The following is a 25,441-nucleotide window of genomic DNA, read 5'->3' as shown; positions in this document are numbered from 1 at the left end:
CAGAGCCCTGCTCCCTTTCAGAAGTTCTAAGGTAGAATCCTGGCCTCTTCCGGCTTCCAGTGGCTACCCACATTTCTTAGCCCATGGTTCCTTCCTCCATTGTCAAAGCCAGCAATATGGCACCTCTCAACATAGCTTATCTCTGCCAAAACCGGTTTGGCTCAGTGGATAGAGCGTCGGCTTGCGGACTGAAAGGTCCCAGGTTCGATTCCGGTCAAGGGCATGTGCCTGGGTTGCGGGCACATCCCCAGTGGGAGATGTGCAGGAGGCAGCTGATCGATGTTTCTCTCTCATCGATGTTTCTAACTCTCTATCTCTCTCCCTTCCTCTCTGTAAAAAATCAATAAAATATATTTTAAAAAAAAAAAAAAAACATAGCTTATCTCTTTCCCTAACTCTCCTCTTTAGCCTCCCTCTTCCTAGTATAAGCACCCTTGTGATTAGTTGCCCCCCTCCCCGAATAATCCAGGATAATCTCCTGATCTGCTGATTAGCAATTTTAATTCCCCTTTGCTAGGTAAAAGAATATTTACAGCAAGCATGTCAAACTCAAAGTATAGTGGGGATACCTTAGATCAGTGATGGCGAAACTATGACAGGCGTGTCAGAGGTGACACGTGAACTCATTTTTTTGGTTGATTTTTCTTTGTTAAATGGCATTTAAATATATAAAATAAATATCAAAAATATGTCTTTGTTTTACTATGGTTGCAAATATCAAAAAATTTCTATATGTGACACGGCACCAGAGTTCAGTTAGGGTTTTTCAAAATGCTGGCACGCCGAGCTCAAAAGGTTCGCCATCACCGCCTTAGATCAAGCATGTCAAACTCATGGCCCACAGGCCGTATGCAGCCCATAACGAATATTGTTGTGGCCCAGCCATTATAACGGTATGTAAGAAAATTTTTAATAAAATTTCTGGTAACTTAATTTTTACAAAATCCTTTTATACATAATTATTAATAACGAACTACAAAGTTTGCTAATGACTGATTACTATAATCGTGCTGCATTCATTTCCCTTATGCCCCTTATGCGCAGGTGCACCATTCTTTCCACTAATACTAGCAGCGGATATTTTAGCAGTCGATTGCCATGTCGTTAGTCTTGGACTGACTTATTGGTGTGCGCAACAGGAAATATTTCACTTTCACAGAACAAGAAAAACAGGCTTATTTGTGTTACGCTTATTAATTTGTGCAGTTATTCAGTGTCTGGTTAAGTTAATGTTCAAGAAAACATATTAATTTTTTATTAAAATGTTCTGCTATTTTATGTTAACAATAACTCATTTATTTCAGCCCTTTGTCTTCAGCATGTTTCTATCAAAATAAACTTACGTTTCTATGAAAATTAAAGCTTTTTTTTTTTTTGCAGCCCACATAAACTTAAACCTTGTTTAGTTAGCCCATGTTAGTCTTTGAGTTTGACATGCTTGATGTACAGGTTCCAGGGATTAGAACATGGACATTTTGGGGTGTGGGGATATTATTCTGCCTACCACATCAACCAATCCATATTTCAAAAATTAGGAAAAAACTTTAAAGCATGTACTTTTTATAGGCAACTGTATTTTGATTTATAATATAATGGAGACCTTAAGAAAGTTTTATGTAAATCAAATTATAATTTACAGGCATTAGGTCAATTCACTATTGAAAGGAACCCTGTGGTGAATTGTTTTATAAAGATATTAGAGGCCCGGTGCACAAAATTCATGCATGGGTATGGTCCCTAGGCCTGGCCAGCGATTGAAGCATGAGCATCTGGCATGGAAGGGTAGGTTCCAGCTGACCTCTGGGCCCTGGGCAGCACCTGGGCTCCTGCTCGCACCCACCTTGGCCTGGCGCCACCTGCTCACCTGCTCCACCATCCTGCTGTGGTCCCGCTCTCATCGGGGCTTATCAGGGCTGGCAGTGCCTCCACTGCCACCCGCTGCCAGTGCTGCATGGCCAACACCAGCCACATTCCACGCCATCCCCTGGTGCTCAGCACACATCATAGCGAGCAATCAAACTCTCAGTCTCCCAGTCGAATGACCACCCAAGGGGACAATTTGCATATTAGGCTCTTACTATATAGGATTAATTCCCTAATGTTTTATTTTATGCTTGAGCATGGACAAAACTTAATTTTTTTGAGAATGTTAAGGGGAAAGGAGTGGAGTCAAAAACTATAAAACTTCTGTAGCCAGTGTGGCTCAATGGTTGAGCATTGACCTATGAATCAGGAGGTCACAGGTTCGATTCCCAGTCAGGGTATATGCCTGGGCTTCAGGCTCAATCCCCAGTGTGGGGCATGCAGGAGACAGCCGATCAATGATTCTCTCTCATGATTGATGTTCTATTTCTCCCTCTCTCTTCCTCTCTGAAATCAATAAAAATATATTTAAAAAACAAACAAACCATAAAGCTGTCCTGACCAGTTTGGCTCAGTTGGTTGGAGCATCGTCCCACACACCAAAAGGTTCAATCCCCAGGCAGGGTGTGTATGGGAGGCGGCCAATCAATATTTCTCTTTCTTTCTCTCTCTCTCTCTCTATCTCTATCTCTCTCTTTTTCTCTCTCTCTCCTTCCTTCCTTCCCTCCCTCTACCTTCCTCTCTCTTAGATATCAATAAAAGCATATTTTTCAAGAACCATAGAACCATTTTCTAATAACCTGCACAGAATTGTAACCTTCACATATGCATTCCTTTACCCAGGTAACTCTTACAGTAGATATAATAAAGACTTGCGACTCATCCACTCAGCCAGTGAGCACCAAGAGTGTGCTGGTTAAGAGCAAAGGCTCAGGCATCAGCCTGTGTAGGTACAAATCCCATCTCTGAAAAGTTGGAGTTGTGTGACCTTGGGTTAATCACTGAATTTATTTGTGCCTCACTTTCCACATCTATAAACTAATAATACAGTGCCTCTAACACAGGGCTTCCATGAGGATTAATTGAGATCCAGAATATAAAACACTTAGTATGGTGCCTGGCACATACTCACTAAATGGATTCTCATAATCATGTGCAAAGGCCTGTGATTAGGTGCAGGAGACAAATAAGAAGCATCCTACAACTTATTATTCATTATTTTCAGAGCTTGAAAATGAAAGTGAGAACAGGACTTGACCACTAAATGGAAAGCAGCAAGTGAGATATTAAATCAAGATGAAATTTGAGTCTTTCCTTGGTAGATACCCATGATTTCTGCTTGCAGGCAATGTGCAAGACAGAATGACCTTCAAAACTTAATGGAAGTGTGAATCATCTTCAGCAAACCACATGATCTTATACTGAATATCTGATAGAACGATTCTATTGGGGTATCAGAGAATAATTTATTTCCCTGCTCAGAATCTCCAAGGAGCTTGTTAGTTTTACCTTTGGATTTTAATGGTTCTTCAGTCTACCAAACAAAGCCAACCTCATGTCTGAGACATTCAAGGCCCTGCACAATGTAATCCCTTTCTCTGTTTCTACCTTGTGTGACAAAGCCCTTACACAGACCCACTATTCTGACCAAACTAGAAAACTCTCTAGTTGTGCTTTAGCTGGTTTGGCTCAGTGGACAGAATGTCAGCCTAGGGACTGAAGGGTCCTGAGTTTGAGTTTGATTCTGGTCAAGGGCTCATGTGAGGGTTGCAGGAGGCAGTCGATCAATGATTCCCTCTAATCATTGATGTTTCTAACTCTCTCTGCCTCTCCCTTCCTCTCTGATATCAATAAAAATATATTTTACACAAAACGAAAAACTCTCTAGTTCTGACAGTACTAATGTACTGCTTTATGTAGTAGTTAATTTGATATGTTTTGTATCTAGCTAGCCTGGAAGTTATCGGAGGCAAGAAACCCCCATCTTACATAACCATGTATTTTCCCTCTACACATTACATTTATTTCCACATAGAAATCTTTGCCAGAAGGTAGGGGGTTTGGGGGGCTGGGTGAAAAAGGTAAAAGTACAAATTGGTAGGTACAAAATAGTTACAGGGATATAAAGTACAGCACAGGAAATCTATTCAATAACATTGTAGTAACTATGTATGGTGCCAGGTGGGTACTGGAAATATTGGGGGGAATCACTTTGTAATGTATATGATAGGCTAACCCAGGGGTGGGCAAACTTTTTGACTCGAGGGCCACAATGGGTTCTTAAACTGGACCGGAGGGCCGGAACAAAAGCATGGATGGAGTATTTGTGTGAACTAATATAAATTCAAAGTAAACATCATTACATAAAAGGGTACGGTCTTTTTTTTTTTTTAGTTTTATTCATTTCAAACGGGCCGAATCCGGCCCGTGGGCCGTAGTTTGCCTACAGTTGGGCTAACCACTATGCTGCACACCTGAAACTAATAGGAAATAATATAAAATGTAAACTGTACCTGAGAAATAAAAATCCTATATAATAAAAGCCTAATATGCAAATTGTCCCCTCGAATGGTCGTTCGTTCAACCGGGAATTCAACCAGGAGACTGGGAGTTCGACCGCTCACTATGACATGTGCTGACCACCAGGGGATGGCGCAAAACATGGCAAGTGTTGGCGACTCACTGTGACCTCTCGTCGGCTACTTGGGGGCGGGGGTGACAGGGACGGAGGTGCGTTGAGAATGTGGTGTGTTCACCCAGCTCACTCTCACTCCCCCTGCTACCCTCCCCTGAGATGCCGGGGCTCTCACGAGGAGCCTGCCCCACACCCATGCTGCCTCTTCTGGATGAGCCTGGCCGCAGCCACTGGGACTGCAGGGCCCGGTCGGGCTCCCTATGGGTTCACGCAGGAGCTGGTCTGCGAGGCCAGCCGGGAGAGAGCGTGCTGCCCACTGGCTTCTGTGCGGCGCTGCTAGAGGCCCACGCTGTGCCCCCAACCACGGCGTCCAGCCACGCTCACTGCATCTCCGCATGGGGACTCGGGTGCCTTGATTCAGACAGAGGGGGGCATGCGGGGGCCAAGGGACTGAGGTGCTTTCCAGGGTCCAGAGGTCAGCTGGGACCTGCCCTTCCATGCCAGACACTCATGCTTCAATCGCCGGCCAAGCCTAGGGACTGCACCCATGCACAAATGTCATGCACTGGGCCTCTGATAAGTAAATAAAAGAAACAGAAACTTTGATGCCCTTTTGTTTCAAAGCTACTTTCTTTATTCCTCTGAAGGTCTCCTTTTTCAACTTCTTGATTCAGAAGATAATAACTACTTTTCTTTTAAAGTTACACTTCTTAATTCATCCTGAGACTTCAGATTTTTAAAATTGCATACATCTGTGAGAATCTTCTCATTAAAGTTTTTTTTGTTAGGGTTCATTGCAAAAAATTTTTTAAAGAAATATTCTTTTTAGACAGGCTACTAATGAGAATATCCTTAAAATAATGAAATACTATAAGTACTTCTTACCTTCATGGTAACTGTGATGGTGCTATTTACATTTGCTTTGTACAACCAGCCTTGTTTTATCACACCACCCTTCTGAGAACACAAAGAAGATGAATCCTGAAAAGAGCAAAAACCATCAGTGAAACAACAGCCAGCCATCTAATCAAATAGTATTTGGGGGGGCATGAACTAGGCCCTGCTCCAGTTTCTAATCGAAGCCTTACGGTCCCTTCCCTCCAAGAAGATGCCTGGTTAAACTTAAAATGAAAGACTCTGTGCTGTGCACACAGTAGGCACTCAATATTTACTTAATTGTATGAGCCGTCATCTGGGAAAATCTTCTGCATTATGTCAACAAGCAAAATGCACCTCAAAATGTCACAGACATCCGGGCCATCTGTCCCCTGAGGGATATATCAGGCAGGAGAGTCCAGATGAATCATCACATCACATACCCAGTGCAGGAAAAGCAGCTCCACAAGCATGTCCCACAGGTGGTAAAACATTCTATATAATCAAAGCCTAATATGCTAAGTGTCCGACCATTCCTATAACGTGCACTGACCAGCAGGGGGCAGACGTTCCAACCAGTAGGTTAGCTTGCTGCTGGGGTCCAGCCGATCAGGACTGGGTGAGGGCCCTGGAGCCCTCTTGCGGCCCCTCCCTGGCCCCGATCATGCACCGGTGAGGTCCCTCGGCCTGGCCTGCACCCTCTCACAATCCGGGACCCCTCGGGGGATGTCAGAGAGCCAGTTTCGGCCCAACAACCACAAGTCAGGCCAAGGGACCCCACCAGTGCACAAATCTGTACATTAGGCCTCCAGTGTTTATATAAAATCACAGCCCAGTTCACTTGATTTTCCCCCCCAATTCCATTTGTAAATGCAACTTTTTTTAAAATATCTAATTAGTTTGAAAGTTGGCCACAGGTCATTCAAATATAATTCTTCCCCTCATCTTTTCTTAAGGAAATCCTCAATAGAAGGGACCTTGAAGAAACCAGTGCAGTGGCCCCAATCTTTACCTCATCTTTCTCACAGTCCTCATCAATTTCAAATACATGATTGGGAATCTTTTCTGGTCTCATGGATTTGCTGAAAATGCAAGAGAATTGTCTTAAATGCTGAACAGAATAAAAAACATAACATAATAAGAAAGACTTCTTTCTTTCACAAGAAAATGCCAAGACATGAAGAGGAGAAATTCTTTTCTCCTTCCCAAACTCAGATTCTCTCCTCTGACTAAACTTATATTACCTTATATTACCTTTTAATTGTATGAGCCGTCATCTGGGAAAATCTTCTGCATTATGTCAACAAGCAAAATGCACCTCAAAATGTCACAGGCATCCAGGCTATCTGTCCCCTAACGCAGTCCTTTTATATAAGGACTCCCACATGTGCAGCCAGCAGCAAAGATATAACTAAGCCCAGATACTTTATCAGGGAAGGACAGAAATTGTCAAAGAATGTGTACCAGAGCTGTTATTGGTGGCAAAACCTTATCTTTCCCCAGGTCAAAAAGCAACACAGTGTCCTGGCCACTGTGGCCCAGTTGGTTGAGCGTCATCCCATGCACAGAAAGGAATTCAGTTTGATTCCCAGGTTGCAGGTTCCATCACTGGTTGGGGTACATGCGGGAGGCAACCAGTTGATATATCTCTCTCTCTCTCTCTCTCTCTCTCTCTCTCTCTCTCTCTCTCTCTCTCTCTCTTAAAAGCAACAGTGTAATTACAACTCTATCATTTGTTTGGTGTATGACCTCCAACAGGTCACCTTAGGACTCAGTTTTCTCCTCTGAGAAAGTGCTTTAAAAACTATAAAAGGATATACAAAGTCTTATTTCTCCAAAACTTTATCTGTATGCTACCCTGTGAGGTTGGCAGTATTATGGATGAGAAAAGGGGAAAAAAATGAGGGCTCAAACGGACTGAGTGACTGGCCCAAGGTCATCCAGCAAGTATATGGTAGAAATAAAATTTGAACATTGACTGTCTGACTCCTGAGCCACTGTACTCATGGTGGTCCTTCAACTCAACTGAAAGAGATACACTTTGTCAAGCGATTATCTGGGGTCATCAAATTGAGCCATATATTTTCTAGCCTTTTCATTGACACCACTGGAAAGTACTCAGTATGTTATCCAGAATCAAATAAAGATCATTTTATGGTCAATATAGATAGACCAAAGCCAAAAAGTGAACTCGTACATTTTGGAAAGAATTTCAGCGAGCAAAGTGAAGACATATTCAGTTACCCAAAATATTGCATTTACAAAACATGCTGGTTGCTTGAGGTTTTGCTTTACCATAAATTATAACTAAGAAGTTTCACAAGTGCTTAAAAAAAAGATAAAATGCTTAGTAATTCTCCTTCTGAAGGCTTCACTTGAATTCTGTACTTACCATGGCAACATTCGAAAGTCTCCAGAGAAGTCTTCATACTTGTAGTTTACCACATGCCAATCTGTGCTGTAAGTTTTAATACACTGAAAGAAAAGAGAAATCTTTAATTTGATATGTACAAAAAGTATACATATAGCCATTTTTTAAAAAATCAGGTAATGAGCTATAAAACTTAAAAATCACTTGGGAAATTTTGTTACTTGGATCTTCCTTTGGGGATTGACTGTGTTTCTCTAAACCAGTGATGGCGAACCTATGACATGTGTGTCAGAGGTGATACACGAACTCATTTTTTTGGTTGATTTTTCTTTGTTAAATGGCATTTAAAGATATAAAATAAATATCAAAAATATAAGTCTTTGTTTTACTATGCTTGCAAATATCAAAAAATTTCTATATGTGACACGGCACCAGAGTTAAGTTAGGGTTTTTCAAAATGCTGACACACCGAGCTCAAAAGGTTTGCCATCACTGCTCTGAACCAACTGGCAGCAATAAATGCCAATTCTTATGCTCTCTTCAACACTGAGTCCAAGTGCAGACAATATTCAAATCCAAAAGAAAAAGACTAAGAACACATGCTACTTGTGAAAGTATTTAAGCTCTAATCTCTGTATCACATCATATAGACTTATGAAGGTCAGTTAAAGTAACAGCAATTTTATTTTCCATTTATAATAAAAGGAAGAATATTTGAAATATACGATGAATGTTCCTCTGTAACCTTTGAGCCTCTTACCTCCTTGACAAACAGACTCTGGGCCCTTTTCTCAGCATCTTCTGGGACAGTGGATTGCACTGTTCTGCGCTGACGACTTATCACCGAGATCTAGAAGACAAGGATCATTCTTGCTGTAAAAACTGGCTTGGCAAATGCAGGGTTTTATTTCTTTTTTAAAAATAAGTGCTTGTGAACTCACGGATATGTCTTCCATTGGAAACATAAGCAGGTCTCTGAGGGGGTCACTGTAAATCTGGGTTTTTCTTTGCAAGATAACATTCTCATAGTCCAAGGGCTCAACAACTTTGGTCTTCTCCTTAATAAGAAATAAAGGGGAAAATTAATATGGTCAAACTCATAAGGTAAATTTCTCTCCAGGTGCTAAAGATACATTATTTCACAAGAGAAGAGATTACAGATGATGATAAGCACTTAAAGGAGACACTTTTCAAGAGATATATCCTCCATATCTAGACACACACAACAAATGCATACACATAGACCTCTCTGCTACAGACAAGAGTTCTGGTGAGATGACAATGTACTCTGCTTATCCATGTGCCTTCCAAAATTTATTGAATTTAAAGTAACACAGCCCAGCCAGCATGGCTCAGTGGTTGAGCATCAACCTATGAACCAGGAGGTCACAGTTCGATTCTCGGTCAGGACACATGCCCAGGTTGCAGGCTCAATCCCCAGTGTGGGGTGTGCAGGAGGCAGCCAATCAATGAGTCTCTCTCATCATTGATGTTTCCATATCTCTCTCCCTTTTCCTTCCTCTCTGAAGTCAATATATTTTAAAAAGTAACACAAAAAGTTGATATTTATTGAATATGCACTATTCACTGAGTAACTGGGGGAGAAAGTATCAACATTCATGTGTCTACTCTGTACCAGGCACACTGTCCAAAGGATGTATCAATTTCTGGCATAGTTGGGGCAAGCACAGGTACAAGAGATGCTTGATCCAATGGTCATGGCATAAAAGGGTAAGGTTCCAAGTAGCAAAGTCAGTGGATCCCTGTTGGACTTCCAGGCGACCTGGGCATTGATAGTAGGGCCCCATCCTGAGGCTAAAGTTACAAGGAGCAGGGTCAGTGACTCTGAGTAATCTAGGATATGATTTATTAATAACAGTGCTAAAAGCATTTACTGAGCCTTTCTATATACAAGGCATCATGCCAAGGCTTTCTCTACATTTTCTCATGTAATACTCAAAACAATGCTATAAAATAGGTTTAATCTTTATCCTCATGTTATAGGTGAGGAAGTCCTGAACTGAATTCAGGTTAAGTAACTTGCCCACCTTCAGAGCTGGAATGCAAACCTGGGTCTATGACAGTGGTCGGCAAACTCATTATTCAACAGAGCCAAATATCAATAGTACAACAATTGAAATTTCTTTTGAGAGCCAAATTTTTTAAAGTTAAACTATACAAGTAGGTACATTGTTATTAACTTAATTAGGGTACGCCTGCGCCGCGTCTTCCGTCGCCCGACTGACCGACACCCCCCATTTCTTCTAACACCACTTCTTCAAAATAGACTCGCCCAGGCCAAAAACCAACTTCTGCACATGGGCCACGAAGTTTCAATCGCACTGTATGTGCGCGCCCGTACGAGGTATTTTATGGAAGAGCCACGCTCAAGGGGCCAAAGAGCCGCATGTGGCTCGCGAGCCGCGGTTTGCCGACCACTGGTCTATGACTACAAAGGTGCTGCTCTCTCTACCCCAGGCAGCCTTTCCTCCCCTCAGAAATAACAAACCTACTAATGTTCAAGGTACTGATCTTGGAATAGAGTCCCATCACCTACCTGCCTACCATCTTTTCCTTCACTAAAGTTCTATAATCTGACATACCATCTATTTACCTCTCTGCCTATCTAAGAACAGGGATTCTCCTTTATAGTTCACTGCCAAAATCCCAGAACCTAGAACATTCAGTAATTGTTGAATGAACTTTGACATATTCAGATTCAACCAGAGCCTTGTCTCAATACACTATGCTAAACCAACAGGGGTATATTAGCGATTTCTAATAATATTTTACTTAAAGTATTTTTCTTAAAAATTTTATAATAAATTATTGGGATGATCACTTAGTAAGTTATAAAATGTCTAATCATTGGGGTGTATGCCTGAAATGAATACAACACTGCATGTCAACTGCAAAAATTAAAAATGATTTTAAAAATTTATAATAAAAACTATATAAAGAAAACTTGAATTTAAGATATATTAAAACATCATAACAGATGAATTTAAGATTATATTAAAACTTAACATCATGATGGATTATGGGGTTATATTTATATTTGTGTACAAAGTATCTAAGGCAGTTTCCAGTACAAAGTATGAACACAATCCTTTGATAACAGTTTTTAATTGGTTCACAACAGGTCACAGCAATAGCACAGTTCCATATCTGAAAGGCATCTCAGAGCTTCCTCTATAAGATTACTTAGAAAGATAAGTATAAACCACTCTAACCAATAAGAATCAGTGTTCAACAAGTCTAAAAGATTTTAACAATAACAGTACAGAGGTTCTTCCACAAATTAAAAAAAGAACTACCATATAATCCAGCAATCCCACTTCTGGGCATATATCCAAAGGAAATAAAATCACTATCTCAAAGAGATATCTACACTCTCATGTTTATTACAGTATTGTTCACAATAGCCAAGACATGGAAACAACTCAAGTGTCCCTACAGATGAATGGATAAGAAAATGTGACAAACACACACAATGGAATGTTGTTCAGTCACAAGAAAAAAGAAAATCCTGCCATTTGTGACAACACTGATAAATCTGGAAGGCATTGTGTTAAGTGAAATAAGCCACACAGAGAAAGACAAATACTGTATGGTAACACTTAATGTGGAATCTTAACAAAGTAAGTAGAGCCCAGTCAGTGTGGCTCAATGGTTGAGCATCCACCTATGAACCAAGAAGTCACTGGTTCAAATCCTGGTCAGGGCACATGCCTGGGTTGTGGACTCAAACCCCAGTGTGGATCATGCAGGAGGTATCAATGGTTTTCTCTCATCATTGATGTTTCTCTCTCTCTCTCGCCCTCTCCCTTTCTCTTTGAAATCAATAAAAAATGTATATTTTTTAAAGTAAGTAGAATGGTGGTTTCTAGGGGCAGAGAGTTAAAGGAAAATGGGGGAGAAGTTGGTCAAAGACTTTCAATGTAAGATGAATAAGTTCTGAGGATAGAATGTACAGCATGGTGATTAGAGTTTACTTGTAAGTTGTTGAGAGAGTAGATCTGAAAAAGTTTTCACCACACACACAAAAAATGTTAACTATGTGAAGTGACAGATGTGAATTAAGTTGACTGTGGTAATCATTTCCCAATGTATAGATATATTAAATCACCACATTGTATAATTTAAATATGTACATTTTATTTTTCAATTATACCTCAAAAAAGCTAGGGGAAAATTTCCTAACAAAGGTATACTTCACTTCAAGTCCTAAATTTGGACTTGTAGAACCGTGAGATCAAATCAAGTAGATCACCCCTATCATGCTTGTGAATACTTATGAAAATTGAGTCAAAATAGAAAAAAATCCTATTTGGGGACCTCAGAGATTTTCTAATAGGAAAGTTGGACTCCTTGTCCCTTATGTACCATGTTCGCATGGACCCCAAGAGAAAGGAAACTGTGGCTGCAGCTTCTAGCTCTAACACTCAAAGTCTGTGATCAATTTCTCAGAGAAATTAAATTAATAAAGCCGCATCTAAGAAGGCAAGCTTTAGGCACTGAAAATAATTTCAAAGTCTTGCCTTTGTGCCAAGCATCCTCCTAATACAGATTGCAAAAAATGGTCCTCAAATTTCAATGTTTAACCTGTTGATTTGCATCTGTTAATCTCTCCATACAATAATTTCACAAGTACCTTCTCCAAGTAACTTTGGAAAAATAAAAAGAAAATGCTCCAAAAAAAAAAGAAAGAAAAAAAGAAAATGCTCCTTTCAGCACTGCAAGGTAGTTGACAAATTAATATGGAAAAGCATATGTCAAAATGAATCCTTTTTTAAATATATTTTATTGATTTTTTACAGAGAGGAAGGGAGAGGGATAGAGTGTTAGAAACATCGATGAGAGAGAAACATCGATCAGCTGCCTCCTGCACACCCCCTACTGGGGATGTGCCCGCAACCAAGGTGCATGCTCTTGACTGGAATCAAATCTGGGACCCTTCAGTCTGCAGGCCGACGCTCTATCCACTGAGACAAACCGGTTAGGGCATGATTCACTTGTTTAAATGCACAGTATATGCCTTCTAAAAATGAAACTCGCCGAAACCGGTTTGGCTCAGTGGATAGAGCGTCGGCCTGCGGACTGAAGGGTCCCAGATTTGATTCCAGTCAAGAGCATGCACCTTGGTTGCGGGCACATCCCCAGTAGGGGGTGTGCAGGAGGCAGCTGATCGATGTTTCTCTCTCATCGATGTTTCTAACTCTCTATCTCTCTCCCTTCCTCTCTGTAAAAAATCAATAAAAAAATATATATATAAAAAAATAAAAATGAAACTCATAGTTCCCCATGTGTTTTGAAAGCCATATATTCACCTTAAAAAAGGTTTCACTTTTTTATTGAAAACTGATTAAACTAAGCATCCTGGGTCTTCACTCCTACTTCTTTTGTCAGGGCTAGCTCAATTACAGAAAAAGTTGGGGTGGCTATTCTGGGTCCACAAAGCTTCCCCTAATAAAAGATCTAGGCCTGTGAATCAGACTTCATCTTTTAAAGAAAAGAGGAGGGGCTGAGCCACAACACCCACACCCCACCCCTGCCTCCAATCCCCATTCTGAACTCTAACCCTCTCCCAGGCATTAAAAGCACAATTCAAACTAGAAGTGGAAGAGAGAGGCTATAGTAGGAGTCAGTCCCAAAGAATAGCACCCTACGTTTCCCTTCCAATTGGATTCTTGTAACTCTGTTGGCATCCAAGATGAGGCACACCTTTGACTTTTTGATTTACGATTTAATGGTGGCTCTGCCTTGCCGTCTACAACATATCCCTTATCTAACCTTATTTATTATTTTATTATTTGACTTATTATTAGGGTTACCCTAAATAAAGCTATCATTCTCTCAGGGTTTTCCTTCCTGCCTGTTTGTGCACAAATTGGCCCTAAAGGTGCTTTTTCACAACAAGGAAACTGTCTGATAATAAACAGTACTTTATAAACACTCAAATAATAGCAAGGTCCCACTGTGCACTACTGTACAGTTCTGTAGCAGTTTTAAGTAAAAGGCAAACGTGTTTATACAATCTGGAGAGAAGCAAGCATATGTTTCATACTTCTCTCTTCCTAAATAGTGACAGAAAAACCGTCAACCGAAATTTGGAACCTACTCAGTTTCCACCATGAAAGGGAAAAAACAAAACAAAACAGTTTGCCTTTGAAAGTTCTCATTCACTGATGTCCTAATCTCTCTTGTAATAACTTGCTAGTGATATTACAGGTTATTGTTGTTTAACTTGAAGATCACTTTGCAGTCTTAAAAAAACACTTTCATATCATTGTCCAACCACTATGCTGTACACCTAAAACTAATATAAAATAATATTGAAGGTCAACTATAATTGAAAAATAAAAATTTTCAAAAGTGAACCCCACTTTCAATATACATTCTACCTATTTCACACAAAATCCTTTCCACTAGACAAAGAAAATACTATCATTTCAACTTGTACATGAAGAAACTGGCTCAGAGGCTTAAGATCAGCTGTCTACATTTAGTAGCAGAAACAGGATTCAAATGCACGTTTGAATCCTGCTCCTCTTTTCTTCTTTATTTTCTTTATTTTTATTATCTTTATTGTTGAGAGTATTATAGATGCCCCCCTTCTCCCCCTTTCTTCCCTCCCTGGTTCCCACACCACCCCAGGCCTTCACCACCCTATTGTCTGTGTCCATGGATTATGCATATATGCATATAAATTCTTTGGTTAATCTCTTCCCACCCACCCACCCCCTTCTCTCTGAGATTCCTCTTTCTTTTCTTAGCAGTGTTTCCCAAAGTTGACTTACGTACAATTGTCAAAAATTTTGGCACATCTTCTGAAATAGCACATCCTATATAATAAAAGTGTGATATGCAAATCAACCGAACAGCAGAACAACTGGTCGGCAGAGGGTGGAGCCGGCAAGCAGGTGTTGCCAGGCCAGCGAGCCAGCGGGCAGAGGGAGGGGATGGCAATTGAGGGGCAGCAGTGACCTCAGTCAGACATCCCCTGAAGGCTCCCGGACTGCGAGAGGGTACAGGCTGGACTGAGGGACCCCCCCCCCCACCCTGAATGCACAAATTTTTGTGCACCAGGCTTCTAGTATTTCATATTTTTCTTCAAATCAAATCTCTTCTTTATTGAAATACCTTTATTGAAACAGTAATCTTATATCATCCTCATACAAGAAAATAAATCAGTATTTTCCAAACCTCTAACAAAATAAAATTTAAAATGTCATCTTTGTTTGGTTTGGGACACCATGGTTTGGGACACAGTGCACTCTTCCAGGCTTGTTCAGGCCACTAAGGACCAAATCTAAATGGACTTCCTCCTTGTGTAAGCCCTAAAACTGAAGAAATATATGATTCTACAAATGGAGATAATGTTCTGATTTCTAACGTAGAGTGGAAGGACAGACAGTGAAAAAGGAAATTTATCAGTGCAGATTCAGTTACAGTCTGGTTTCTTGGTCCAAGGAGAGGAAACATGGATCCTAACTAGTAGTCATTAACAGCATCAAATACTTAGACTTAATGATTTTGTGGTGATTCCTGTGCATCCTGTACAGGATGATTAATCTTTCATTATCTGAACTATAGCTGTACAAATATAAAACCCAGCCAGTAATCCTAAAATAAATATGTATGTGCCATGTAGATATTCACTCATCTAAACACACATGCATTTAAAAATACACATGGCCCTAGCTGGTTTGGCTTAATGGACAGAGCATCGGCCTACAGACTGAAGGGTTCTGGGTTCGATTCCAGTCAAGGGCACATGCTCGGGTTGTGGTCTTGATCCCCAGTGTGGGGCATGCAGAAGGCAGCCAATCAATGATTCTCTCTCATCATTGATGTTTCTCTCTCTTCCCTCTCCCTTCCTCTCTGAAATCAATAAAAATATATTTAAAAAATACACATGACTAGCAAGCCTATTTATGCTATCATTAGAAACACAACTATATAATTTCAATTTTATTTAAAAAGCAATAATAATTGCATGACATTTATCAGTCAAGAATGTGAAAAAAGGCTGGGTTACTTCTGCTTAGATATTACACCAAAGGTCATTAGTTTCCTGGGAAATCTTTTACTTTAGAAACAAGTTCTCCTTAAGAATTCTAAGAATGTGTCTTCTGCAAGTCTAAAGTGAACACTCACTGGCTTCACAGAATCCCTCCTATAGCACTGGGAAGGAGACAGAAAGCTTAGCAGTGGGGCACAGGGCCAACTCAAAAATCTCCCTGCACCACCACCATCACCCAATTCACTAAATTAAATTTCAGTGCAAAAAGGAGAACAGCTGGTTTAAGAAAGAGAATTATTTTGCCCAAAAGTTAGCAGTTCATTTTCACAGTATTGCTGTCAGACTACAGTTTCAATGACATCTGAGCCCATTCTCATCCTATCTAATAAAGAGATAATATGCAAATTGGCCATCACTCCAACACACAAGATGGCCACCCCCATGTGGTCAAAGATGGCCGCCACAAGATGGCCTGCAGGGGAGAGCAGTTGGGGGCAACCAGGCCAGCAGGGGAAGGCAGTTGGGGGGTAACAGGCCTGCAGGGGAGGGCAGTTGGGGGCAATCGGGCCTGCAGGGGAGGGCAGTTAGGGGCAATCGGGCCTGCAGGGGAGGGCAGTTGGGGGGACCAGGCCTGCAGGGGAGGGCAGTTGGGGGCAACCAGGCCTGCAGGGAGGACAGTTGGGGGGCACCAGGCCTGCAGGGGAGGGCAATTGGGGGCAATTGGGCCTGCAGGGGAGGACAGTGGGGGGGGGACCAGGCTGGCAGGGTAGGAGAGTAAGGGGCAATTGAGCCGGCAGGGGAGCAGTTAGGCGTCAATCAGGCTGACAGAGGAGTGGTTAGGGGGTGATCAGGCTGGCAGGCAGGCGAGCAGTTATGGGCAATCAGGCAGGCAGGCAGGTGAGCGGTTGGGAGCTAACAGTCCCAGATTGTGAGAGGGCAGTCGGACATCCCTTGAGGGGTCCCAAATTGGAGAGGTTGCAGGCTGAACTGAGGGACACACACACCTCCCCCATGCATGAATTTTGTGCACTGGGCCTCTAGTCCTATATAATAAAAGTCTAAGTGACTGTTAAGGCAGAACAACCAGAACAACTGGTCACTATGATGCGCACTGACCACCAGGGGGCAGACACTCAATGCAGGAGCTGCCCCCTGAGCCCCGCTCAGTCAGAAGCAGGGCTCATGGCTGGCGAGTGCAGCGGCAGTGGTGGGAGCCTCTCCCGCCTCCATAAGCAGTGCTAAGGAGCAGCAAGCTGATCAGTAAGGAGCAAGGGGTCCCAGACTGCCTGGGGAGCGGGCCTAAGCCAGCAGGCGGATATCCCCTGAGAGGTCCCAGACTGCAAGAGGGCACAGGCCAGGCTGAGGGACCCTCCCCACAGTGCACAAATTTCATGCACCCGGTCTCTCGTTGAAAATAACAATCTTATGAAAGAAATAACATACTCAAAAAGAGGGCATTACTCAATGAGTCTCTTCTTCCCATCCTTTCTCCACCTCCTTCTCTTGGGGATTTCTCTAAACCCTCTGGGCATCCCGCTCCCTTTTCGTTTCAGACATTTGTACCACAGTTTGGAGTGCTTTCTCAAAAGAGAGTATCTTAAAAATAACAATTCATGCTCAAAATGGCCACTGGGGGCATGCAATTTCCAACAATGCAGAAAAGAGAGTTGGGTGTAAGGGAAATTAATCAAGTCCCTACTATGCTCTAAGCCTTGTGCTGGCACCTGTTAATGTAGAGATGAAAAAGAACCAGACTCTACCCTTGAAAAACTCACAGTTTAGTGGGGAGAAAAATAAACCCAAGACAGTCTAGTTAATCACTGAAGCTATGGTAACTTATAGCCCCACTTGGCTTCCATGCATCTGTCATACTCTCTCACTGCCACATCTTGTTCCAGCAAAGCGAATGCACAAGTGTTTTTGCATGCTCGAGTGTACAAGCCCATCTATCCACATCTATATCAATCAGAAAACGTCCCTGTATGGGTATTTGTGGTCCCTGACCATCTCCGTACAAGAAAATGAATCAGTATTTTCCAAATTGCATGTTGTCTCCTACTTTTATTGAAAACTCCGTAAGATCAGAACTAAGTAACTGTCAAGAGTGGGAGAATGAGGAGCAGCAAAAGTTGTGCTGTGACTAACAGAAGAGAGGAATGTCACTACGACACACTAGAGATTTCTAGAGGAGGACCCTACACAGCTTGGCAATAAACCATAACTATATGGAATTTTTTTCATAATGTTCAAAATAAACAGCATGTGACTTTGTTATGACCTTTTCTTGTCTAAATCATAAGATTACCTTCACCAGATCATTTCTTTTCCTCTTTCACAGTAGGAACTCCAAGTACTGAAGATCCTTCGAATTAAAATAACTTGGTGATGATGCTAGGGGAGGGGAAGCCACCTTTTTAATTAGTACAACTCAACTTGGCAAAACAGATGAACATATTTTAATAGATTGTTTATCAGAGCAAATCTTGGCACAAAATCCCACGTACAAACTGACCTTTCTTAAAGCTAACAAGTAAGGGAAAAATCATACTTCATGAGACCCATTGGGTTATGCTTAATCCTAATCCACACTCTGACTCGTGTTCTTCCTCTGACAGCCCTTATTGCCTTTATGACCACTGTGGCATTTACTGATATAGAACACAGAACAGCTTTGTGGGTAGTTTGCTTAATAGTCTCCTTAGGAGGACTGTAATCATCTGGAGGGAGGAATACAGTGCCTTGTACTTTCTCTACCACTTGCTTAAGCATTTTATATCTATTATCTCATTTAATTCTTTCAAAAACCCGACAAGGGAGATTATTATGCCCATTTTACAGATTAGGAAATTGAGACTCAGGCAGGTCTAGTGTTACACATGAGTGGAGATGGGATTCAAACCTATATCTGATGGACTCCAGAATCAGTGCTCTTAACCATGATACAAACTAAATTTAAAAACATTTCTCCTCCCTCGCTCCTACCACTTTTCATTTCCTTGAATGGACTTTGCATTTTAGGGTTTGCTAAAGCTTCCTCAAACTTCCCTATCATTTTAACCAAACTGAGATCTTGCCTTCTCATCAACCTGATGATGCTGAGCATGACTGGCTTAGAGAGTGTGTAATGCAATTGGATAAGGAGTTTTGCATTTGTAAACTGTTACTTCGATTTAGCATTTGCCATCAATGAATAGGGATTAGCACCTTAGGTCTTTTACTTTGGGGGAAGGGGTGAGCTGACTCAACTTCAAGTGGGTAAGAATCGAATTACCAAAAAAAAAAAAGAACCAGTAAGATATTGTCAGGGGACCAGGTCTTAGCAGAGAGCCCTGAGAACTACAAAGCCAGAAGCTTTTGTGGCTCATGAGGGACAACCAGCTGAGTAATACAAAGAGACTGATCTTACATGCATATGCCTTCCAAGCCAAAATGGCAGCACACGATGAGAGGGAAAAGTAATTGCTAACTAAGGCTTTCAGAACTAATTATCATATCCAGCTTTAATTTAGAAACAATTTACTGTTCTAAGAATCAGCAAAATAAGATTTAAATCTAATATAGAAACACTGGGGAAAAAATAAAACACATTTTTTCCTCTTTAGAGTTTTTGCACAGGGAGGAAATCTTTTTAAATGCCAAATTATTTCCCTTTTCCAAGTCTACTTAGCTATTTATACAAACTGAAGAACTATTTTTTAAAACTTAAAACAAAGTTATATATTTTTAAAGTCATGAAATAAGCAAGTCCGAATACATACTATATTAGTTCCAACTCAGCAAGTAGTTTTTATTACAGTCAACTCAAATATTATGCAATAATCTAGATTATCTTCTAATGAATAAATAAAATTTTGATGAACTCTATACCCCAAAACTTCATTTTAACCAATAATTTTAACTTTACTCAATATGCTGGCTGACAGTAGGAAAATTGATTTGCATTCAATCACTCCTGACCTTTTGTGTTCATTTTGTGTTAATAGGCATATAAATGACTCAGAGATAAGACAAAAAGAGGTAAAAATGAAAAGAAAGACTTGAATAAATTGTGAAAATGACCAAGTACCTTTTTAAAAATAGAACATTCTTTCAATTCTTTAGCAAACCATTATTGACAAAAAGAGAAAATGTGCCTTGGTTATACATAATGGCTTTCTTCCTAACAATCAAAGAATTAACAAGTTCACACAGAAATACAAAATTATTGCAATAATTCATTCATGCAAGGAGAAATTAGATCATATTCATTCTGTGCCTGTCAACTAATTTATAACCTGCCTTGGATCTTGGTGCCCACTGTAAACTTTTAACAACAACAAAATCTCACTGATTTTTTTCCTGAGTTTTATAAACAGAACCATAACATACCTTGCATTCTAAGCAGAACAAAATGTAAAGGTAAAGTGCACTGATGTCCTATGGGTTTGTGGATTTAGTTAGTTAGATTAACATCCCTTGGACAATCATCCCTTCGTTATTCAGCTTTTTTACACACCTTCCACTTTTAGAAAAATGCCTGCCCTATCTATAATCTTTGTTTCCTTTTTTAAGCCAATTCCCTCCCTATTGACAAATGTCCTGTCACCAGACATACCATTTGAAATAAGTGTCTCAGGGGTTGACCCTTATGAAAAGTTCTTTGAAAGTCTTAAGTAAAAAACCTTTAAGTGATGAAAATGTTCCAAAATTGGTTGTGGTCATAGTTGCCCATTATTTGTGAATATACTAAAAACCACTGAAATATACACATTAAATGGGTGAGTTGCAAAGCTATTAAGAAAACTAAGAGAGAGAAAAATAACCTTCCCACTGAAAAAGTGAAGGGATTAAGTAGTACAAAATGGCAGGTACAAAAGGGTCACAGGGATGTAAAATACAGCATAGGGAATATAGTCAACAATATGCATAGTGCCAGGTAGGTACTGGAAATATTGGGGGAACACTTAATAAGTTATATAAATGTTTAACCACTGTGCTGTATACCTGAAACATAATAATGAATGTCAACTACAATTGAAAATTTTTCTTTAATAATAACCTACTCAGTTTCGCTTCCCCATACCTAAAAAAGTCCCTCTAATATTTAGTAAGAGGTAAGTCCCTAGTACAGATAGTACAGAAACCATGGTGCTCCTCACTAGAATGGTTAGGTGTTAATGTCTGAGGATCCTACACTGTAGCCATAGATCCCACTGCCCAGCCAAGTACAAAAGTGAGGTTGCCCCATCGTTCCCTGAGGGCTCTTCTGGAGATCTTATAAACAGAAATCCAAGCACAGAGCTTAGCTCCATAAAGTCACTGAGTACCAACCAGGAAGTGGGCCACAAAACTGTGAAAACAAAGATGGACAAGGTATGGGCCTTATACTTCACGAACTCATTGGCTCAAGGGAGAGATAGACCACTAACGAGAGAATTAAAATATGATGGGGTAAGGGCTAGCATGGGAGACCCAGAGAGTGCTGCAGGTATGCAGGTAAGGGAGACATTAAATCCACTGGTGAAGGAGGCTCGGAGAGGAGGCAGCAGGTGTGCTGAACCTTAAAGGACTGAATAAAAATGCTCATGGCAGGCAAGGTGAATAAAGAAAGGCATTCCAGGCAAAGAAGAGAGCATAACAGCATGGAGTAACAGCATGTGCTCAGCGTCTGAAGATGAACAGAATAGGGAGAAAGGACCAACATGAGCTGGAAAGGCATGTTTATGGAGGACCCCGTATGCCCAGGCAATGAGTTTGGACTGTTTCCTAGTGTAGGCGATGGGGAGCCAGCAGAGGTTTTTAAGCAGGGGAATGACATGAACAGATGTTTTACTCATATTTATTATGCACGGAAAGCCAGTAGGTCAGCTCTAATGGAAATTAATCCATAAAATGATACCATAGGCTGAAAATTTGCCCCATTCTCTACATTTTCCAGGAGCAATATGCTGAATTTTGGAAAACTACTTTTTAGAGTTGCATACAAAACTATTGAGGAAAATAAAGTAGGAGCTGTATCTGTGAAGAGCCTTTCTTTGAAAGGAAGAAATACTTGCACCTTCCTTGTGTGACAGAGACTAAATCAGCCTGAATATTTCATTGTAAAAAGATCAGCTACCAATCTGCACTTACCTAATTTGTTTCCACACCTTCTCTTCTTTACCCCCCAAATTTTAAAATATTTTTAAATTGATTTTTAGAGAGGAAGGGAGAGGGAGAGAAACATCAACTGACTGCCTCTTGCACACCCCCTACTGAGAATTGAGCCTGCAACCTGGGCATGTGCCCTGACTGGAATCAAATCAGTAACCTTTCAGTGCACAGGACGCCGCCCAACCAATTGAGGCACATGGGCAGGGCTTTCCAACACCTTTTCAGTGGCTAATTTGATCCCACACAGTTACACTTTTGATAAACATAAGTTGGATCACAGTATTCCTTTGTTTAAACCCCTGTAATGGTTCCCTATAACCTGCAGAAAAAAGCTCAAACTGTTCAGGGCTTCTAAGATCCAACCCCCACCCCCAGCTTACAGCCCAGACCTTCCAACCACAGTGGGTAATTTCCTAATGGGCCTGTTATGCCATCTTTGCAGATCCTGAAACCTCTGCCTAGCTCCCTCCTAGCCCCACTGCATAAGGTGCCAATCTTTCTAGGTATAAATGGCCACTCTGTCTATCCATTGCTACCCACCTCCTCAAACCCAGAGCTAGTACCTGTACTTGCTTCCCATCCCAGCCCTATCACAAGGTGCTGAAGGTGCACTGCCTGTTCACTTCCTTTTTCTGTCTCCCCACCCCCACAACCAAAATGAAAGCTCTATAATTGCAGTCTTTGTCTTATTCACTGCTCTGTCCCCAACTCGCCCAAATTCTATCTTGAATGATTGAATGAACAAACTACAAATCCATTGTCAATCTTTCTAATCTTCAGCATTAAGATTTTCTGTCTCTCCCAATTTTTCAAGATGACCACAATTTACAAAATATTCACTGAAATACAAACATCTGGGTAGCTGTTCAAAGGAGCCCTGCTACTGAACACTTTCATAACATAAATAATCACCCATTGGCTTCTCTTTTGGTAAATTCACGATGTCATATATAAAACTTTCATAGAACTGGGCACACCTTCAAGAAGAAATGTAAAGTGTCAGGAAGTAGAAAATCGTGTTGGTTGGGCATTCAAATTAAACCAGAAAGAAAGTTGATGACTCAAGCAAAGTTCCATTTGTGCTGATAATAGTTTCCCTCCCCATTGCCAAACTTTCTCCTAAACAGCCTCTCTCTCCCCATCTTTCCCTTCCTCCAGCTCACATTTACTCTGTTTACTGAATGTGCCCACAGGTACATCTTTTTGCTTCTTCCCCTAAAAGTAATCCAAAGTGTATCCCCGTCACACATGCCCAGCAGTAAGAAGCACTCCCCCAAGTCCTGATCTAAGAATTTTGCAATGCTGACCCTCATCCCTTGCTAATGCCACCATGAGACAGACTTATAACAACCCTGCCTCTACCTACAGCATGTGGCTGAACCACTATCATAACAACAAAATTCTTCTTTTCCCAGAAAAGAATCTCTATACCTCCTCCCCAGTACATTCTCCAGCCAGACTAACATAAGCCCATTCTTTCAATATGACAGTACATTCCTGCCTTATTTTCATTCTCATTTCAACCTGGACCCCCCACCATGACCAATAGTCCTCTTACTAACCCCTTGCCATTTTGAACTACATCTACCACCAATCCCCAGCCCTGGATCAACCCCCATGCACACCACCCCCATCATCCCTCCCCATCCTCACTTATTTTTCTTTGCTGCTGCTGGTAAAAATCCTGTCAGGGACTTCATTTACACAGATATAAACCTTAGGCTGAGCTGGCCCTCAGTCCCACCCTCAAGGGTTTTACTTATACCGGGTTAGCTCCCTACCCTATAGAAGAACAGGACATTTGGGCTTTCACAGATGGAAAATCCCCTCTCTCTTAAAAAAGCCTCCTGATTGAATTACATAGCCTGACCCAAAGGCTGTGCTACTAAATCAAATGTCCCCACACTGATGTTAACAACACACGTATAACTCTACTTCCTTCCACATTTATTTGGCAGCCAACCCCTTTTTGGGTGCCACTTTCTCCATTCCGAAAGTGAGTCCTAATCTGGGGTCTTGATCTCTGGATGGGCAACATGGGATGTGAAACTCTGATATTATATGGAAAATGCTCTGTGTACATCTTTCTAGGAAAAGGCACCAGAGCGTTCCAGAATCTCAAAGGAGTCTGTGACCCAAGAAAGTTTAAGATCTACTGCCTTACTAACCACATATAAACAGGTTATATTATTTTTATATAAGATGGATTGGTTTTGTATAATTATAAAATACATGTTCATTGAAAAAAATTTTAATCTGGGACTGAGGGTGGGGATAACAGTCATGTGTTTAAGGGTACAAATTTGTAATGAGTAGTAAATAACCCATAGAGATCCAATGTATACTGTAATACAGAAAATAATACTGAACTATAATTACGTAAGTGTGATAAATATTGCTACACTGGCTATCATACTGCAATTTATAAATGCATCAAAGTAAATCCTTGCACACTTTAAACATACACAACATTACATGTCAAATTTATTCAGTTTTTAAAAAGAAAGAAGAGCCCGGCCTGCGTGGCTCAGTGGTTGTGTGTCAACCTATGAACCGGAGGTCACCGTTCGATTCCCGGTCAGGGCACATGCCCAGATCACGGGCTCAAACCCCAGTGTGGGGCATGCAGGAAGCAGCCAATCAATGATTCTCTCTAATCATTGATGTTTCTTTCTTTCCCTCTCCCTGCATTTGAGATTAATAAAAAAATATATTTTTTAAAAAAGAAAGAATTGGAAAAAATGAAACTTCCACTCTAATGTGGGGAAAACATTTTTTTAATCAAAAATTTTTAAAAGGAAAATAAAAGTCACTTAGAATCCCACGCCCATAGATTACTACTATTGCCATTTTAATGTTTCTATATTTTTCTCTCTCCACATGGGATTCACACTGTTGATTTCTGATAGTTACAGTGTTCCAAATAATATAAGATAAACTTCACAGTACAAAGAATTTGGGACAAATGTTCAAAAATCCAAGACACATCCACCAGGAAATATTTATTGAGCACCTCCTGTGTGCATGACATACTACCTCCAAAATAACAGAGGGAAATCCTTATCCAAGTTTCTCACACAAGGTGTTTAAAAATTCTAGAGATTTCAATAGGCTATGTGAAGCCCCCGCCTAAAAAAGAGGGGGGGGGGCAGACAGCAACAATGATGTCATTGTAGACTTAGAGAAATGTAATTAAACCAATAGAAGTCAGGTTTCTTTGTAAATGATAGTTTTACTTTATTATCAAAATACAGACTTTCATCTAACGATAAAAATAAATACATATGAGAACTAGATCATAAAGGCCCTGGTAACCTCATATGACCCATCAACTCATTCTGGGGGAAATTCCATGTTTTGAGCAATAACATTAGGGAGAAACAGTGGCCTCCTATAGCGGTGACTATTCAAGGGACAGCATATGTTTGCATGAGGAATTCCACTGTGTTTAAGGAGGAAGATCAGTGTAATTACTTCACCATCACTGCTTACATATTTCACAATCAAGATAATTCTGGGAAAACAGGATTACTGGTTC

At 40.8% G+C, this 25,441-nt stretch overlaps 1 protein-coding gene across 1 annotated transcript in view; it reads right to left on the bottom strand.

Moving 5' to 3' along the window:
* The window catches only part of DOCK11 (dedicator of cytokinesis 11), a 192,502-nt gene that overhangs the window by 137,683 nt on the left and 29,378 nt on the right, over window positions 1–25,441 (bottom strand). Inside the window, exons 2-6 of the mRNA XM_081081274.1 lie at window positions 8,687–8,803; window positions 8,506–8,595; window positions 7,767–7,849; window positions 6,387–6,456; window positions 5,384–5,479 (exon numbers count right to left, since the gene is read on the bottom strand). Coding sequence (XP_080937400.1) covers window positions 5,384–5,479; window positions 6,387–6,456; window positions 7,767–7,849; window positions 8,506–8,595; window positions 8,687–8,803 — 456 coding nt within the window. The remainder of the gene's footprint in view (window positions 1–5,383; window positions 5,480–6,386; window positions 6,457–7,766; window positions 7,850–8,505; window positions 8,596–8,686; window positions 8,804–25,441) is intronic.

This window comes from Myotis nattereri, assembly GCF_964212035.1.
Source record: "Myotis nattereri genome assembly, chromosome: X".
In the NCBI taxonomy this organism is placed as follows: domain Eukaryota; kingdom Metazoa; phylum Chordata; class Mammalia; order Chiroptera; family Vespertilionidae; genus Myotis; species Myotis nattereri.
Note: the sequence above shows the minus strand (reverse complement) of the source record. Positions and strands in the feature narration are given on the sequence as shown.